The 14,885-nt window shown below is 43.9% G+C and overlaps 1 protein-coding gene across 2 annotated transcripts in view; it reads right to left on the bottom strand.

The window, feature by feature from the left end:
- ABCA4 (ATP binding cassette subfamily A member 4) overlaps positions 1–14,885 on the bottom strand; it is a 442,076-nt gene that overhangs the window by 135,672 nt on the left and 291,519 nt on the right. For both annotated transcript variants that reach the window (XM_077452886.1, XM_077452887.1), the window contains exons 24-25: positions 8,243–8,382; positions 4,049–4,186 (exon numbers count right to left, since the gene is read on the bottom strand). In XM_077452886.1, the coding sequence (XP_077309012.1) occupies positions 4,049–4,186; positions 8,243–8,382 (278 nt within the window). The remainder of the gene's footprint in view (positions 1–4,048; positions 4,187–8,242; positions 8,383–14,885) is intronic.

The following is a 14,885-nucleotide window of genomic DNA, read 5'->3' as shown; positions in this document are numbered from 1 at the left end:
GCTTGCGCATCCCCGCCCCCTTTCCTGATCAGCCAGGCTGTGTGCTCGGATAAGGGTCTGGTATGGACTTTGGGGGACCCCCACACTGTTTTTCGGCGTAGGGGTTACCCTTACAGCCCATACCAGGCGACGGGGCTCGCAAGGTGTCCATCTCGCTGATAGAGGCAGCGAGATTGACTTCATTCTCTAGTCCCGTTGTACCTGAAGTCACTTTGAAAATGAACGGACTTTAGACCGTGTGTGGGCAAGTGCGTTCATTTGGAAAGTCCGGCGGACTAGCACACAGACGAGCAAAAGCCAAGTCCGGCAGACAATTTTGAGTCAAGTCTTCTTTCTAAGTCCACTGGACTTTTGGGAAGAAATAGTCCGCTGGAGCCCATACACAATTGAATTGTCTGGCGGATAGACTGATCGTGTGTATGCGCCATTAGTGGGTTTATATATACCCAATTAAAAAATAATAATTATGTTTTCCTGCAATTGAAAACTTGCCACTTACACACTGCTCTGCCATATGCAAATATTCATAAATAAAAAGTGTTGCTCAAGTTACAGTATATAGGTTTGAATGTAATAGCATACAATAAAAGTAGCTGCATCCAATTTTTTTTTTTAGAATACAATCTCAATTTAAGACCGCCATAAAACAATAAAACCTTTCTGCAGTTTTGCTTATCTGGTTTATATTAGATTGATCATCTTGGCAGAAAAGGAAAGAGATGAATTATAAAAACAACATTACCATATTTTCTCGTCTTTACATGAAGAGCTCTCTAAGGCTCATTGAGAAGTGCTTGAAAATCCTGAGTATTTACTAGATTTTTTTTATGGAGGGAGGGGCACATAAAAGCATTTTAGGTACATTTTATAGAATTGCATTTTCATTTTACAAGCTAGTATTTTGAAGCATATTCTGGAGTTTCTTGGAATTCAAAACTTCTTGAGTGTTTATAACCTTTTATAGATTTAAAATCCATTGTGAGTACATCCATAGATTGCAATGCCAGGTGAAAGATTTCCAAAACACACCTATGCAATAGATGCCCTAGTGCCGTGATGGCGAACCTTGGCACCCCAGATGTTTTGGAACTACATTTCCCATGATGCTCCACTACCCTGCTGAGTGCATGAGCATCATGGGAAATGTAGTTCCAAAACATCTGGGGTGCCAAGGTTCGCCATCACTGGTCTAGTGTAAACAGTCCTAATTGAAAACAACTACTCAATTGTCTAATAACAATCCAACTCCAAGCATTTTGGCATGTTTTAAACAGCTGCAAAATGTTTGTAAATGGCTATAACGTGCACAGGATGCACACAGAACTATGGAGGTTACCCTAATAAATATATTAAATGAAAAAAATTTATAAAAAAAAATGAATCGAGTTTTTTTTAAACAATATATTTAACAAAAACTCAAAGCGTAATGAGGTATGAGTTCTGCTCAGTGCAGTAATACTGTGAGACCAGGCTGCATAATGATGCAGTCTCAGGAGGTGTGTCATTGACAGCTTAAATTCACAAGACTTGGGTTAAATAATGCTGGGCAACGTTCAACCTGGAAGAGGTGGGGCGCCTGGGACCAGTAGTTATGAGCCCAAAGAAAACAGCACCGAAGTAGAGGCAAGTATTGATGCAAAAGCTGCCTTTTTAAATTTAACAGACGTAAGGCAGTGTACATTTTAATTGATTTAGGGCTGGAGTTATGCTTTAAGGTTAATAGAAAAGTGAAATCTTTCCTTAAAATCTATTTAACCCCTTGCTGACCAGCGCATGATGATGTACTTCTGCACAATGGCACGGCTGGGCAAATGGGCGTACAGGTACGTCCCCTTTAAATCGCAGCATAGTGGGCACGCGCGCGCCCACCGCGTACTCCGTGAACGTGCCCGCGGGCTTCATGTCTGCCGGGGGCCCACGATTGTGTCACAAGGCATTTCCCTGTTCTGCCTAGCAACATGACAGAGATCTACTGCTCCCTGTCATTGGGAGCAGTGATCTCTGTCATGTTCTAGTGAGACAATCCCCCCTACAGTTAGAATCACTCCCTAGGACACACTTAACCCCTTGATCGCCCCCTAGTGTTTAACCCCTTCCCTGTCAGTGTCATTTACACAGTAATCAGTGCATTTTTGGTGTATAAATGACAATGGTCCCAAAATAGTGTCAAAAGTGTCTCCTGTGTCCGCCATAATGTCGTAGTCATGAAAAAAATTGCAGATCACCGCCATTACTAATAATAATAATAAAAATGCTATAAATCTATCCCCTATTTTGTATACAGTATAACTTTTGCGCAAACCAATCAATATACGCTTATTGCATTTTTTTAACCAAAAATATGCAGAAGAATACATATCGGCCTAAACTGAGAAAGACATTTTTTTTATATATATTTTTTGGGGATATTTATTATAGCAAAAAGTAAAAAATATTGTTTTTTTTTGCCAAATTGTCAATCTTTTCTTGTTTATAGAGGAAAAAAAACAAAGAGGTGATCAAATAGCACCAAAAGAAAGCTCTATTTGTGGGAAAAAAAGGATGTCAATTGTCAGTTAAAGCGACACAGTGCTGTATTGCAAAAAAGGGTTTTGGTCAGGAAGGGGGTAAATCCTTCCGGGGCTGAAGTGGTTAAAGTGTTACTAAACCCACAATAGTAAAAACCTGTTAATCCTCTGCATTGTGTAAAAAGACTGTTTGATCATGTCTTCTCTGTTCCTCCCCTTCTTCCACAGTCCCCAAACCATCTTCTGATAGAGCAGAGGCTAGGGGACAAGCTGCACATGCTCAGTTTTGTGTGTATTGCTATAAAGTTTTTTCTTTTCTTGGGAGGGTGCATGTGATCAGCACAGGCCCAATCAGCACTGTCTGGGCAAAGGGTCAGGGGTCCTGCAGCCTGATAGGACAGTCAGAGCAGGAGGAAAACTCCTCCTACAAGCTTTAACCAGACACTGATAGAAGTCACAAGACTGCCGATGAAAAAAAAAGATATTTAGCAGTTTATATTTACTAAAATAGTGTCCAGGGGCTGCAGGATCATGACTGGTGAGTCATATCCTGGATTCCTAGTGGTCACCAAAGAAGGAATTGGAGTACCTTGTCTTCGGAGTTCTATTCATGCCTACTGCATCCACGTCTATGTCTGCTTGATTCACCACCACTGGAATGTAGATCCACTACTCAGAGTAAGAGTACCGAATCCCCCCATTCCCAGAAGGTGGAGGCCCAATCCCGGGTGTTGTCACAACAGCTGATCATGTGCGATTTTTTTCTAAGATCATTGGACATCTGCATGAAGCACAAACATCACCCTTAAGGCTACTCTGAATGTCTGTTGTGGCTTCATAATCACATGGACTTACGTAGTTTTATTTGTTTTTGGTCTATTGGCACTGTTGATTTTTACTTTTATTGTTTTTCTTTCGTACACATTATCGTGTTTGTATTATGAACACCGTATTTTATATGCATGGTTTATATTTAACATACATTCATTTGTACATCACTTGTTCACGTCATTACACTGTATCACATTTTGCACACAGTGAGGACACTGATTATGTGTTAGTATATGATCATTTATTCATCCTCAGTTTTTTTTATTTTGCACTTTCTAGTGTGTACATACCTTTGACATGATAATTTGTGATATTTGTATCATATACGGTTTCATCACCTGCATCTATATGTACACTGTTTTTAATTATACATCATTTTATCATTGCACACCAGTGATACATCACTGAATTCACAGATCGCGTTGTCTCCTAATTATTACTAGTATCAGGTGACTGCGAAGAAGACATGCTTTTAGTGCTACACATTTATTCTATATATCATTTTACAATTCGTTTTATTGTTGTGTTGGCTGCTCATGATTAAAGTTGGCGCAGTCATTTTACCATTTTTGGCGCAGTCATTTTACCATTTGACCATTTACCATTTGACATTTTACCACCAAATGACTGGCGCAGTAATTTTACCATTTTTTAACTAAAGTTTTTAGAATTACTGGTTGAAATACTGTATGTTTTAAATTAGAGCCTACCTGATCGATATTTCAAAAGCAGGTCCCAAATAGATCTTCTGGAATATGGATCTACACCTGAAGTTGGTTCATCCAATACCACAACTTTAGATTCACCAACAAATGCCATTGCAACAGATAGTTTTCTTTGCATTCCTCCTGCAAGTAAAAAAAAAAAAAAAAAAAGTACTGAGTGCTAAAATATGAATGAAATGGGAAACACAAAGTGCAATCCAACAACAAAAATATATGGCTACCATACAAAAACATTAATGGTTTACAAAATATTCTAACATTACATCCAGCATTGGACTAGAAGTAGCGGCTTACCTAGCATATCTGGCACCCAGGGCCGATTTTTTTTTACATCCCCCAAAAAAATAATAAGACAAATAAAATTAGCACGCTACACATGCCGCATTGACTTGTAGGTGTGGCCAATTTGTGCTAAAAGTATAAGGGGATTAAAGAGCCATATTTAAATAAAACCTGAGCCTACTCCCCATTTTCTCAGTACACATATGCCACAGTCCTGTACCATAAGCAACAGTGTAAGGACTTGTTCACATGTGAAGTTGATGGGCAGTAAAACTCTGCAGTTGAACCACACTTTTACTGCCCCTAACAGCTACCCCCTTTAAAGCTGCAGAGGTAGTGACCGGGGGTGTACACATACCACGTCTATGATGCTTTGCTTCACAGCTGTAGTGAGAATTATAGTCCCTGTCGCTTTCAGTGAATCGATCTGCTCTGCAAAGTGCCTGGCAACTGCATGCAGGATTCAAGGAGTTTAAGCAGTTGGCGAGGAGGCAATACAATGTCTCCTCACCGCCTGTCAAATGTTCCCTGAAGAGCGATCTGAACAAGGATCAGTAGCTGCTCCAGATTCTGTCTGCTCCAGTTTAGAAAAATTCCCCTAAGTGTCTATAGTATAGGGGTCAGGGTGCAGAACGCACAGGCGAATTTACAGAGTGCAACCAAAATGACCCCCTTTTCCCAGTACAATTCATCTTTCCCCAAGCCTTTCCCACCCCATGGACAGATCCCCTAACATGCAAAATCACCCCTCCCAATTTAACCCTTCAGCACAAACTTCTCAGTGCAGACCCTATTGCACAAACCCTTAGTACAGACTGCACCCAGCACAAACCCCTCAGTACAAACCCCCCCCAGCACAGACCCTTCAGTACAGTCAGGCCCCCTCAGCACAGTCTGACACCCCCCAACGCAGATCCCTCAGTACAGACAGCCCCTCTCAACACAGACACTTCAGTGCCCCCCAGTACAAACCCTCATTACAGACTCAGCCCCCAATATTCCTAGATCCCCTGCTCAGCCCTTCCTTTCCAGTATAGACACCCTCCATGCCTTCCTCAAATAAAGAATCCTCAGTGCAGACATCCCCCATAACCCTGAGCACAATTCCCTCAGTACAGACCAACCCCCCAACATTCAATAACCCCCCCCCCCCCAGCACTCCTCCCCAGTACAAACACCTTCTATTCCCAAGTACAGGTCCTCAGTACAGACATATGCATAATAACACATCCCCCCCCCCCACCTTACGTGCAGACCTTCTTTACAGATCTCATCTTTACTCTCCAGAGGGGTGGGAGCTCACAGTGAGTGGAAGTCCTGCTCTCGGCTCTGTCATATGAGGGGAGAAGGGAGGAGATTTTCTGTTCTTCTGAGCTGCCCTGCCGCTGTTATAAAGTGGCATCTACAGACTCATCCAAGGGTGCTGGTTAACATTTCTTCATTTGATTTTCATGGTACTGCACTGGATAGCAAAGGGATGCAGTGCCATACAACTCAAAGAAACGTTGGGTGGCACCCCCAGTCGAGTCTGCACCTGGTGCGAACCGCACCCCCTGCACCCTTAAGCCGCGTACACACGGGGCGGACTGTCTGGCCAACTTAGTCCGTCAGACAATCTGACGGACAGTCCGTCATACTTTCGAATGAACGGACTTGACCACACACAGCACTTTTTGAGCGGACTAATACGGCGTACTAAGTCCGCCATACTATCCGCCCTACTTTTGAAATGAACGGACTCGCCCACACACGCAGAGGAAAGTCCGCTCATTTCGAGCGCATCTCCAGGTAGGCGGGGCCCGCGAAGGAGATGTCGCTGGCCCCGCCGCCTGGAATGGACTTAAAGGAGGACCCCAACGCCGAAAAAAATCGGCGCGGGGGTCCCCCCCAAGTCCACAACAGACCCTTGTCCGAGCACGCTACCCGGCCGGCCAGGAAAGGGGGGCGAGCGAGCTCCCCCCTCCTGAGCCGTACCAGGCTGCGTGCCCTCAACATGGGGGGTGCCTTGGGGAAGGGGGGGCCACGCGGCCCCCCCACCCCAAAGCACCTTGTCCCCATGTTGATAAGGACAAGGGCCTCTTCCCGACAACCCTGGCCGTTGGTTGTCGGGGTCTGCGGGCGGGGGGCTTATCGGAATCCGGGAGCCCCCTTTAATAAGCGGGCCCCCGGATACCGGCCCCCCACCCTATGTGAATGAGTATGGGGTACAATGTACCCCTACCCATTCACCTGTAAAATAAAAGTACAAAAAAAAAACACAACACACGAGATAAAATACTTTATTGCACAGCTCCGGGGGTCTGCCGTCTTCGGGGGTCTTCTCGCCGGACTCCTCCGCTATCTTCTTGTAGCTCTTTTGCTAGCGGAGGAGTCCGGCTTTCTTCCTCGCTGCCGGCCTCTTCTCCCGACTTCGGGGGTCTTGTCCCCTTCTTCTTCTTCTTCTTCTCCAGGAGATGTTGCCTCGACGATCTCTCCGGCCGGAATGCCAGGGACGCACTGCACGGCCACTTATATAGGGACAAGGGGCGGTGTCACATGGCTTTATGTCACATGGGTTGGTCACATGGGTTGATGTCACATGGGGACTATGACATCTTAAGGGGGCGGGGTCACCATGTGACACCAACCCATGTGACATAAAGCCATGTGACACCGCCCCTTGTCCCTATATAAGTGGCCGCGCAGTGCGTCCCTGGCATTCTGGCCGGAGAGATCGTCGAGGCAACATCTCCTGGAGAAGAAGAAGAAGAAGAAGAAGAAGAAGAACGGAAGGCGGCGGCGACGGCGGCGACAGAAGACCGGGCCACCGCCTGTAAAAGAGCTATAAGAAGGCGCGGTGGCCCGGCAGAAGAACCGAAGAGGGGGACAAGACCCCCGAAGTCGGGAGAAGAGGCCGGCGGCGAGGAAGAAAGCCGGACTCCTCCGCTAGCAAAAGAGCTACAAGAAGATAGCGGAGGAGTCCGGCGAGAAGACCCCAGAAGACGGAAGACCCCCGGAGCTGTGCAATAAAGTATTTTATCTCGTGTGTTGTGTTTTTTTTGTACTTTTATTTTACAGGTGAATGGGTAGGGGTACATTGTACCCCATACTCATTCACATAGGGTGGGGGGCTGGTATCCGGGGGCCCCCTTATTAAAGGGGGCTCCCGGATTCCGATAAGCCCCCCGCCCGCAGACCCCGACAACCAACGGCCAGGGTTGTCGGGAAGAGGCCCTTGTCCTTATCAACATGGGGACAAGGTGCTTTGGGGTGGGGGGGCCGCGCGGCCCCCCCTTCCCCAAGGCACCCCCCCATGTTGAGGGCACGCGGCCTGGTACGGCTCAGGAGGGGGGGGCGCTCGGTCGCCCCCCTTTCCTGGCTGGCTGGGTAGCGTGCTCGGACAAGGGTCTGTTGTGGACTTGGGGGGGACCCCCACGCCGATTTTTTTCGGCGTTGGGGTTCCCCTTTAAGTCCATACCAGGCGGCGGGGCCAGCGACGTCTCTTTCGCGGGCCCCGCCTACCTGGATACCCGCTCGAAATGAGCGGACTTTTCTCCGGGCGGGAAAAGTCCGCTCATTTCAAAAGTACGGCGGACTGGCATACACACGGGCGGATTGTCCGCCGAAATGCGAGTCCGACGGACAGTATTACGGAAATTCCGAAATACTTAGTCCGCCAGACTGCACGCTGAAAAAGTCCGCTGAAGCCCACACATGAGCGGACTGTCCGCTGAAATGTGTTTCGGCGGACTAAGTAGGCCAGACAGTCCGCCCGTGTGTACGCGGCTTTACTGGTATGCGACTGACTAAATGCAATATACAGCATATAAGTCTGTCCGCTGTGTATTGCTTCTTCCTGTTTGCCAGGTAAAGATGAGAAATTATTTCTTAAAGAGTAGAAAGATCAAAAGAAATTACCTGATAGGTTCTGGGCTTCCTCGTGTCTTTTTTGAGGAATTCCCATATCCTCCAGCATCGTTTCCAGTTCCCTCTCAGCTTGTCTCCTAGATCTGCCTTTTAGCTGGGCGTAAAACAGGATATGCTCTTCCACGGTTAGACTGTAGGAATAAAAATATAGACAAAATATTTACATCAGTGGACATAAAGTACTAAGTATGTAGTTGCTGAGTGGCATAATGGTCAACTCCAACTAAAACCAACAATTCTGCTTAAGAGGACACCAGTAGATTATATCTTCTGTCTTTGTTCACTCCAGTTCTTGGCTTTACCTTCACATGTTACAGCACTATAGTCCCCTTATTTAAGGCTAATATTTAAAAAAAAACTCAGATCATAACTGATAAAATCTACTCTGTTGACATATACATAGACAATATAAAAAAATACATAACCAAGACAGGCCCTGCTATGGAGCACTATGGATATGAGACACCTTTTCAAGTGTATCAATAGTTCCAAACTCTTAAATGGAGGGTTCACTGTGGGAAAGACCTTTTTATATTTGTTTAATGTTAACAAACATGGAATGGCCTAGCACATACAACTAAACTCCAAAGTCCGCAAAAAATAACTCATAACATAGAGGATTTGCATCTTATGCTCTTCTGTGTTGGTCAGCAAGTATAGAATAGGGCATATAGAGTTTATGCAGATTAAAGATGCAGTTTTCTTTTAAAAATAAAGAAAATTTGTATACATAAAAATATACACAGGCGTTGCTTTTTTCCTGGCTATGTCTGGCTTCATTACTTTCTGGATAACTGACCTGACCATGCCAATAACTCAGAAAGTATTGCAGTCACTGGCATGATGTTAAAGTGGAACTTATGTCTCTCAATCAACAACACTGACTATTTTTAATTTGTATGCTTTTAGCATTATTAAATATATAGGAAAGTATATTAACCACTTCAGCACCAGGCACTTTCGCCCCTTCCTGCCCAGGACTATTTTGAGATTTAAGCGATGTCGCACTTTGAATGACAATTGCATGGTCATGCTACACTGTACCCAAAATACATTTTATCATTTTGTTCCCACAAATAGAGCTTTCTTTTGGTAGCATTTGATAACCTCTACGTTTTTTTTTTTTTTGCTAAACAAACTAAAAAGACCGAAATTTTTGAAAAAAAAAACGGTTTTCTTAGTTTCTGTTATAAAATTTAGTTTTCTCCTTCACTGACAGGCACTGATGAGTTGGCACTGATAAGGTGGCACTGATATGTAAAATTGATGGGCACTGATAGGCAGCACTGATGAGCACCAATAGGTGGCACTGACAGGCTGATGGGCACTGGCAGACAGCACTGATGGGCACTGACAGACAGCACTGATGGGCACTGACAGGTGGCATTGATGGACACTAATAGATGGCACTGATTGGCAGCACTGATAGATGTTAATGCTGGGCACTGTGATGGACACTAATTGGCACTATGGCGGGCACTGATTTGCACTGTGGTGGGCACTAATTGGCTCTCTACTGGGCACTGGCAGGTGGTTATGATGGGGCACTGACTGGGCACCGATTGTCAGCTTATTGGTACATTTGATGGAAGCTGTGCTGATAATCACACGCTCCTGCCTGCATGCCTGAGCTAAGGACAGATAGATTCCAGAAAGTAAATGCTACATTAATAATTTGCCCTTAATCAAAATGGCCATGGCCAGAAAAACTAGATCAGTTTGGTGTAGATAGCCATATTAATATGCATTTATGCTTTAAAAACATTGTATTTCGTATGATTTGTATTAATAAATGTAGACAAAGAAACAATTTTAGCTAAACTGTGCAGGCTCGGCTTCCTGATTCGCAGTATTCCCCCACGGCTGTACTTGACTATTCCTTGTCACAAATGTATGAGTCGGTTGACACAGTAAAAACAATGCACTCCCTGTGTGGCTGATATCTTATCTCAACAGTTGTTAGAAGAGAGACATGATAACCCGAACCACTGATAGCTCTCTCTAGTGGCTAATTTACAAATATCTACACCAAAAGGCTCTATTATCAGAAACACAGAAAAACAAGCCTGTAAAATGTGAGATTCTAAAATGATTTTAAAGTTTAACAGAAAAATGTAGACATGAGTTACCCAGCACTGGTATCTTTGGCTGCAGTACTCACCTCCTCCCTGGTACTGTGCCCTGCAAACTCCCCATTCTGTGATCCAGAGCTAGTCTACTTCTGGCTTTAGGAATGACTTATTTAAAAAATTTGCATAATATAAGGCAAGGTGACTTTAAGAACAGCTACTGTATTATAGTTATTACGACTATCTGTCATATTTACTTCAATTGATTTGGGGCAGCTGGCCAAAAACAACACAATTCAGCTGTTTTTATTTTATTTTTCTTCTCATTTCAAGTTGGTGAGCTCTTGTTTTAAGTATTTGCAAAAAAAATAAAATCATTTCTGGCATGATGTGTTGTACTCCCACTCCCATTTTCACAGCCTATTTCCAGCAGGTTGCACATTGTGTTCACACTTTATTTTGAGTAACATGATGAATCCAATCAAATGTGTAGGTAGGAGGTCAGCTACTGTGTCATCTGGTGACAAGCCAGAGGCATCTTTCTTATGTATATTGCATTAACAGAGCTAAACATTTACTGAATGTTCTCATAATCCTAGTGCAATAAACTCTGGGGGATATTTCTGATAGAAAAGTGTTGCAAAGGATGTCAGGTGGATAGAGAGATGTTAAAATAGATCAAATCCAGCATTATTAAACATGGAAAATAATAATTTTTGCACCATTGTATACAAAGAGTATGTATTAAACATTAGCTGCTGTCTGGAATTAAAGAGGAACTTCACTCGGGTTGTATAAAATTAAAAGTCAGCACCTACAAGTACTGTAATGGCTGACTTTTAGGAAACTACTTACCAGTCCATGGAGTACAGTACTGCTTTCCATGCACTGAAATGAGCATGTGCAAGGCACAGAAGTGCAGTGAGATTATTCCTGCGGCCTTCTAGGACGTGTGCCGCGTCCCAGGAGGTTGCAGACTGCACAGAGGATGGGCCATCGCACATCATTCTTGCCTAGGTAAGGATTGCAGAAGTGAAAAAAGTATCCTGGAAATGTATTAGAGGCTTGGGGGAGGAAGAGGGTGAGCTATAAGTTTCTTTTTGCATGGAGGTCTTCTGGATGCCAGGATCTACATCATACCTCTCCATACTGTGCCCTATGTACCGTCTACTCAAAGTGATTGGACATTCCCAAGGAAACATGTGGATCTCTCTGTATGGGCACACTTATGAGGTTTCAAGATTCCCGGATCCTTACATACATACATCAGGATATATGTGGCTAAGCTCTTATGGTCTTCAGGGGGGGATCCTTGTGTGGAACATGTTGGGCCCCTTTTGGGACATCTGAGGCGCCTCATGTTGCAGCACAGGGAGATGCTTTTACACATCTGTGTTGATCTACATATGTTGTTTTTATAGTGATTTATTTATGACCCTCTCGTAAATGCCCCCGAAGAAAGGATTGGACTCTTCCTGAAACACAGTGGTTATTAGAGAGGAGAGTGTCACTTATTGTATATATACCTTTACAAGTAAGCGGTTTTACTGTTAATGTTTTGTACTATTCATAATAATGTTGTACCATCCGATTTTATCGATGTATAAATAAAATGATATGTTTTATATCATAAAAATATCTTCTTTTACTTCCGTTGCCTTTAAAGTACCATCGGTACTTTTGGGGGTTGCTCCATTTTTCTACAATTTAGGGATGTTGGCAACAAATTATTTATGGTTTTCTGTGGTGGTTAATTATGTACAAAAAGGAAGCATAACATTGGACAAACATGCAAGCTTCCATAGGTGACCCCTTCTGAAAATACTAATTTACTGTTCACCATTCTGGTCCAATGGATTAACTGGCCCAGAAAAAAAAATGGATTTTTCCTACAGCTTACCTGTAAAATCCTTTTCTTGAAGTACATCACAGGACACAGAGCCGGTTATTATAATAATAACTGCTTGGGTTATACTCCACCTATAGGTGAATGGACACTGGTAGATCAATCAAACAGGAAGTCCTCCCCTATATAACCCCTCCTTCACAGGAAGCACATCAGCTTTGTAGCAAGCAATAAATTCCCAAAATAGGGGAGGGACCGCTGTGTCCTGTGATATACTCCAAGAAAAGGATTTTACATGTAAGCTGTAGGAAAACTCCTATTTTCTTTATCATACATCACAGGGTCGGTTATTATAATAATAACTACTTGGGACATCTTGAAGGGAGGGAGACTCTATCATAGAATACGCAGAGGCCAAAGGCAGTATCTTCTACGTCAATGACATCAACCTGGTATGAATCCTGTAGATGTATAAACCAAAGACCAATAGTCGTCTTGCATACCTGGGCCACTGACACCCGATGACGGATGGCCCAAGATACTCCCCCACACCTGTAGAGAATCTCTCCCCAGAAAAAATGGGTTTTTACCATTAAACCACTTAAGGACCAAGCCTTTTTTTGAGATTTGTTATTTACAAGTTAAAAACAGTTTTTTTTGCTAAAAAACTACTTAGAACCCCCAAACATTATAATTTTTTTTTCTAACACCCTAGGGAATGAAATGGCGGTCGTTGCAATACTTTCTGTCACACCGTATTTGCGCAGCGATCTTACAAACGCACTTTATAAAAAAAAAATACTCTTTTTTTAATTAAAAAATAAGAAACAGTAAAGTTAGCCCAATTTTTTTTAATATTGTGAAAGATAAAGTTACTCCAAGTAAATTGATACCCAACATGTCACGCTTTAAAATTGTTTCCGCTCATGGAATGGCGACAAACTTTTACCCTTAAAAATCTCCATGGGCGATGTTTAAAAAATTCTACAAGTTGCATGTTTTGAGTTACAGAGGAGGTCTAGGGCTAGAATGTTTTCACTCACTCTTCCAATCGTGGCAATACCTCACGTGTGTGGTTTGAAGACCGTTTTCATATGCGGACGCTACCCAGGTATGCGGTCGCTTCTGCAAGCGAGCTCGGCGGCACGGGGTGCTTTTAAAACATTTTTCTTTCTTATTTATTTTACCTTTTATTTTTTATTTTTACACTGTTCTTTTAAAAAAAAAAAATGTGTCACTTTTATTCCTATTACAAGGAAAGTAAACATCCCTTGTAATAGAAAAAAAATCACGACAGGACCTCTTAAATATGAGATCTGGGGGTCAAAAAAACCTTAGATCTCATATTTACACTAAAATGTAATAATAAAAAAAATTAATTTAATTTATTTATTTTTTAAATTGCCCTTTAAGAGCTATGGGCAGAAGCAGGGCTTTTTTTTCAGCAGGAACTTCTGCTCCCTGCTCACCACTATCACTTGGTAACACTGAAGTCCAGCTTCTGCATTTAGAAGTGATAACTTATCTCCCAGTAATTCCCACAGTTCAGATCTCCTGCGCAGATCCCACTGAGTGCCGGTGTCTTGTAAAATAGTGTCCCCCATCAGATGCTGTCCCCTGCGTACTGCGCATGCGCAGTACACAGGAACACAGATTCCGAAAATTGCCGAGGACGAACGGCGCCTGCGCCGTGAGTCCAGGTTCTATCCCCACTATCCAAGTGGAAATAGAGTTAGAATAAAAAAGAGCCGAGCGGAGCGAGGCCGAGCCCGAAGCGTGGCGAGCGAAGCTCGCCCGCGAGGGGCCCTCTAAAATTCTTAACCCTATGTCCGCTTGGATAGTGGGGCTACCTCCTCCACTCACGGCGCAGGCGCCGTTCAACTTCGGAGTTTTTCCGAAGCTTCGGCTGCTCCATACTGCGCATGTGCAGTACGGAGCGGACAGCATTTGATGGGCGGACTGTATTAGGCAGAACACCGGAAGGGGACAAGGGAGATACAGAACAGGTACCCAAGGTTCAGTGCAGTCATGGGCAGGAGAGGGTGCGTTGTAGGCTGCACCCTCTGTAGTCTCCATTTTTTTCCCTGGTGACCAGTTGTTGATGCTCCTACTGCATGATCTCCCTTGCAAGTGACTGTAGTATAGTATAGTATGCTGGGAGGTACTACAGCCAGATAGATGTTTCAGCTTAATATTTCAACAAAGTTAAGACATATGACAGATGGTGGAACTTTTGAGGAGGGGGGAAGATGAGGGAAGTGGAGGGGGGGAGATGAGGGCAGTGGAGGGAGGGGGTTGTATGCAGAGGGAAGAGCTACTTTTCGCTGAGAAAAAAACCCTTGGGCGGAAGTGACGTTTTGACATCACTTCCACCCTGCAATGGTATGGGGACAGGTGGGGCCCATCTTCCCCTCACTCATCTCCATACCCAGCATTTGAAAGGATCCAATCGCCTCCGCCTCTGCTGATGGCTCCGGTAAGCGGCGGAGAGCGGCGAAGCGTGGTGGGAGGGGTGGCCCTCTCCCGCCACCAATAAAAGCAATCGTGCATGAATCCGCTGCAGAGACCACTTTTATCTGAAAGCAGACTGCCAGCCAAAGAAGAAGATACTGGGTTTATGGCAGCTAGCTGCTGCCATAACAATGATATTCTTCTTCAAAGTTAGGACGTATATCAGCATGCGGTGGTCCGTATTAAACCATAGGTATCATTGATAAAC

Source organism: Lithobates pipiens, unplaced genomic scaffold (genome assembly GCF_037356315.1).
Source record: "Lithobates pipiens isolate NorthernLeopardFrog02 unplaced genomic scaffold, aLitPip1_a1.2 Scaffold_23, whole genome shotgun sequence".
Lineage (NCBI taxonomy): Eukaryota > Metazoa > Chordata > Amphibia > Anura > Ranidae > Lithobates > Lithobates pipiens.
Note: the sequence above shows the minus strand (reverse complement) of the source record. Positions and strands in the feature narration are given on the sequence as shown.